Source organism: Fukomys damarensis, unplaced genomic scaffold (assembly GCF_012274545.1).
Source record: "Fukomys damarensis isolate Sample0158 unplaced genomic scaffold, DMR_v1.0_HiC HiC_scaffold_10, whole genome shotgun sequence".
Lineage (NCBI taxonomy): Eukaryota > Metazoa > Chordata > Mammalia > Rodentia > Bathyergidae > Fukomys > Fukomys damarensis.
This window is the reverse complement of record NW_022900922.1, coordinates 12685257-12688408: the sequence shown is the minus strand read 5'-3', so window position 1 is coordinate 12688408 and position 3152 is coordinate 12685257. Positions and strand designations below refer to the sequence as shown.

Here is a 3152-nt window from a genome sequence, read left to right as displayed (position 1 = left end):
GTGGTTTTCATTTTTTTTTTTTTTTTTTTTTTTGGGTACCAGGGATTGAACTCAGGACTTCGCTGGTGAGCAGGTGGCAGAACCACTGAGCTAAATCCCCAGCTCTCTTAAAAATAGTATTTTTATAACATAATCCAAACAAAAAGCAAACTTAAGTATTACCTTGGAAAGCCCAGCTCTCTCTTTGGCAAGCTTCTGTTTCTTTCTACCTATAAAAAGTGCAATAAAATATTTTTATTCTGCCATTATCAAAACAAGAATCAAAGAAAGTCTAATTGCTGTGGCTGTCGTTTTTATTTTCAAGACACTCCCAACTCTAGAAATGGGGCCTCCATGAAACTGTCAAGGCAACATGAATAGTCCTAGTCATTAAGTTATTGGTATTGTGACATTTCTGGGCAGGAGCTTTTACCATTCCTCTAGGTCAACAGGTCTAGCAATTCACAGGATGGAGACAGCTCTAACAGCTGAACCTCAGCAGCACAATTCCCCATTTCTTTTTTGTACTAGGGATCAAACTCAGGACCTTGCACTAAAGAGGCAGGTGAAGTGCCACTGAGCTAAATCCCCACCCCATTTCTAACCTACACAGGATGTGCAACAGTAAAAAATTAGGCCACTCCTTTTTTGGGGGTGGTACCATGTATCTTACAGTGGATCTTGTGCTTGTGCAAGGCACTCAGAGGAACCACTGAGCTAAATCCCCGGCCCAACCCCCATTTTATAGATGAGAACATTTTACCAAGGTCGCAACTAGTAAATGATCAAGTGGCTGCTCAAAGCCAGGCAGAACTCTACAGCCATGTCCTCAAAGATCATTCTACTCTCACCGTGCTCCATAGTGTAAAGAAGTAGACACAAGGGTCAAAAGAAAAGGTGCCTTCAGAAATGAGGAAAGCAAATTTGTGGAAGAAACTATGAAAAGCCAGAATTTAGAAAAAATGACAAAAATGATGGCTAAACTCAGTAGAGTGAAACTTAAGCTTCACCATGGTCCAACCTTGTAAGAGTTGGAAAAAGAATATAATTTTTCAACTCAAATTTATTGGTACATTCTAGGTATACAATGATAACCTTCATCATTGGTAATTTGTACCTTTACATGATATAGGTCTTGATGAGAAGAGTGTAACTGTTCAATGCCTATGACTGATACAGTCATCAAACTTTAAGATCCCTTAGCTACTTTTCATTTTTAGCAGAAACATGAAAATTCTGAGCTGGGTGAGGTGGCTCCGATCTTCTGGGAGGCTGAGGCAGGAAGATCACAAGTTTGAGCAAAACCTGAGCAATTTAGACCCTATCTCAAAATAAAAAATTAGGAATGGGCTTCCTAGTAGTTTAGTGTAAACATCCTGGGTTCAATTTCCAGTACTAAGAAAATTAACATTTTAACTTTAGTTTCATAAGTAGTATTTGCGTTTTAAAGGGATAGATGGCAACAGCCTGAAAAACTAAGTAGGAGTTACGCATTCAACCAGCAAAATCAGGTCCTGGCTGACATTAGTCCCAAACGCTATTGAGTAAATCTAAGTGTTAAAACAGGCACTTTTAAAAATATGTATACATTAAAACACACACACACACACACACATCATGAGCCAAAACACACCCCAAATTTAAATCACTCAGAACACATTTATTTTAATAAAGTACTCATTGCCAAATGGTGTATGATTTCATACAGTACTATATAAGTAAAACATCCCTGAAGGTGGCACTGTTTTGGAGGTTATATTTCACTTTTTTCCCCCTGAGACAGGTCTTGCTATGTAATTTAGGCTGGCCTTGAAACATGTCATCCTCCCATGCTAGCTTCCCAAGAACTGGGACAGGCATGTACCACTAGGCACAGATTAAGTGTCACTTACTGATTTAGGTTAAGGGGGACATGGTGATACACATCTATGATCCCAGCACTCAGTGACTGGTAGGAGGATCGCTGTGAGTTCAAAGCTTATCTACAGGGTAAATTCAAGGTCAGCCTAAACTTCATGGTGAAATACTGTCCCCAAAAGAAAAAAGATTCAGATTGATAAAAAAGTATTCTTTTTAAGAGTAGCGCTAGGCACGAGGCTGAGGCAAGAGGATCCCTGCAAGTTCCAGGCCAGCCTGGAGCAGAAAGCAAGACTTTGTCTAACAAAAAAGAGTCCAGAGTAGAGCTGGGGTCAGACATGGTAGTACATGCCTATAATCCCAGATATTCAGAACGTGGAGGCAAGAGGGTCACAAGTTTGAGCCTACACACTGAATGACTAGACACTTAAAAATTTAAAAAGGGGATAGTTGTAGCTCAATGCTAAAGCCCTAGGTTCAATCATCCTCACAAAAAAAGCAAAAACAAAAAAACTGCTAGAGGGCCCCCAAGTTCCATCCTTGGTTAAAAAAAAAAAAGTAACAAAAACCAACTGCAAGAGCTTCAGTGGTAGAGCATATGCTCAGTGTGCTTGAGAACTAAGTTCAATATTTAGCACATAAAAAGAATTCTAATATCCCAAGATAAAAGGTCTAAATAAATTAGAACCCCAAACATTTTTTTTTCAATACCTGGGATAGAACCCAGGACCTTGAAATTGCCAGGCAGACACGGTGCCTCTGAGCTACATCTTCGGCTCAAATCCTATTTTTAACAAGTCTTAAAAACAAACAAACAAAGAAAGAAGCCAACAATCTTTAAATGACTGATTATGAGAAATTATCCTTTTATTTCTGATGTAAATATTCTACTGAAAATTCACCTAGAAAATTTAAAATTAAAATAAATGAAATCAAATTTATTCTACAAACACAAAAACCAAATTCAGCCATTCATGCAATTACCCAGATTGCAAAATTACTCTTAATAAAAGATTAACTTGCCAACAAAAATATCAAATTTTTACTTATAGAACGAAATCTAGCATTCATCAATTAGTATGTGTCAGGGACCGTACTACACTAACACATTTTACAAAAATAATGCTTGAAACTGTTTGTCTAAAGTTACTGGTGCAGAAGCTCCAGTGGCAAAATCGGATAGTGCACGGTCCTTATATAAAGTTAACTGGTGCAGGCCGGGCATTTAGCTTAGTGGTTCTGCCCCACGCCTCACAAACCCAAGGTCCTGAGTTTGATCGCCGGTCCCCAACCCCCCCCCGCAAAAAAAAAAAAAA

At 38.6% G+C, this 3152-nt stretch overlaps 1 protein-coding gene across 1 annotated transcript in view; it reads right to left on the bottom strand.

Annotated features, from left to right (window-relative positions):
* Positions 1 to 3152, bottom strand: part of Tomm20 (translocase of outer mitochondrial membrane 20) — a 14523-nt gene that overhangs the window by 9304 nt on the left and 2067 nt on the right. Inside the window, exon 2 of the mRNA XM_010621965.3 lies at positions 163 to 209. Coding sequence (XP_010620267.1) covers positions 163 to 209 — 47 coding nt within the window. The remainder of the gene's footprint in view (positions 1 to 162; positions 210 to 3152) is intronic.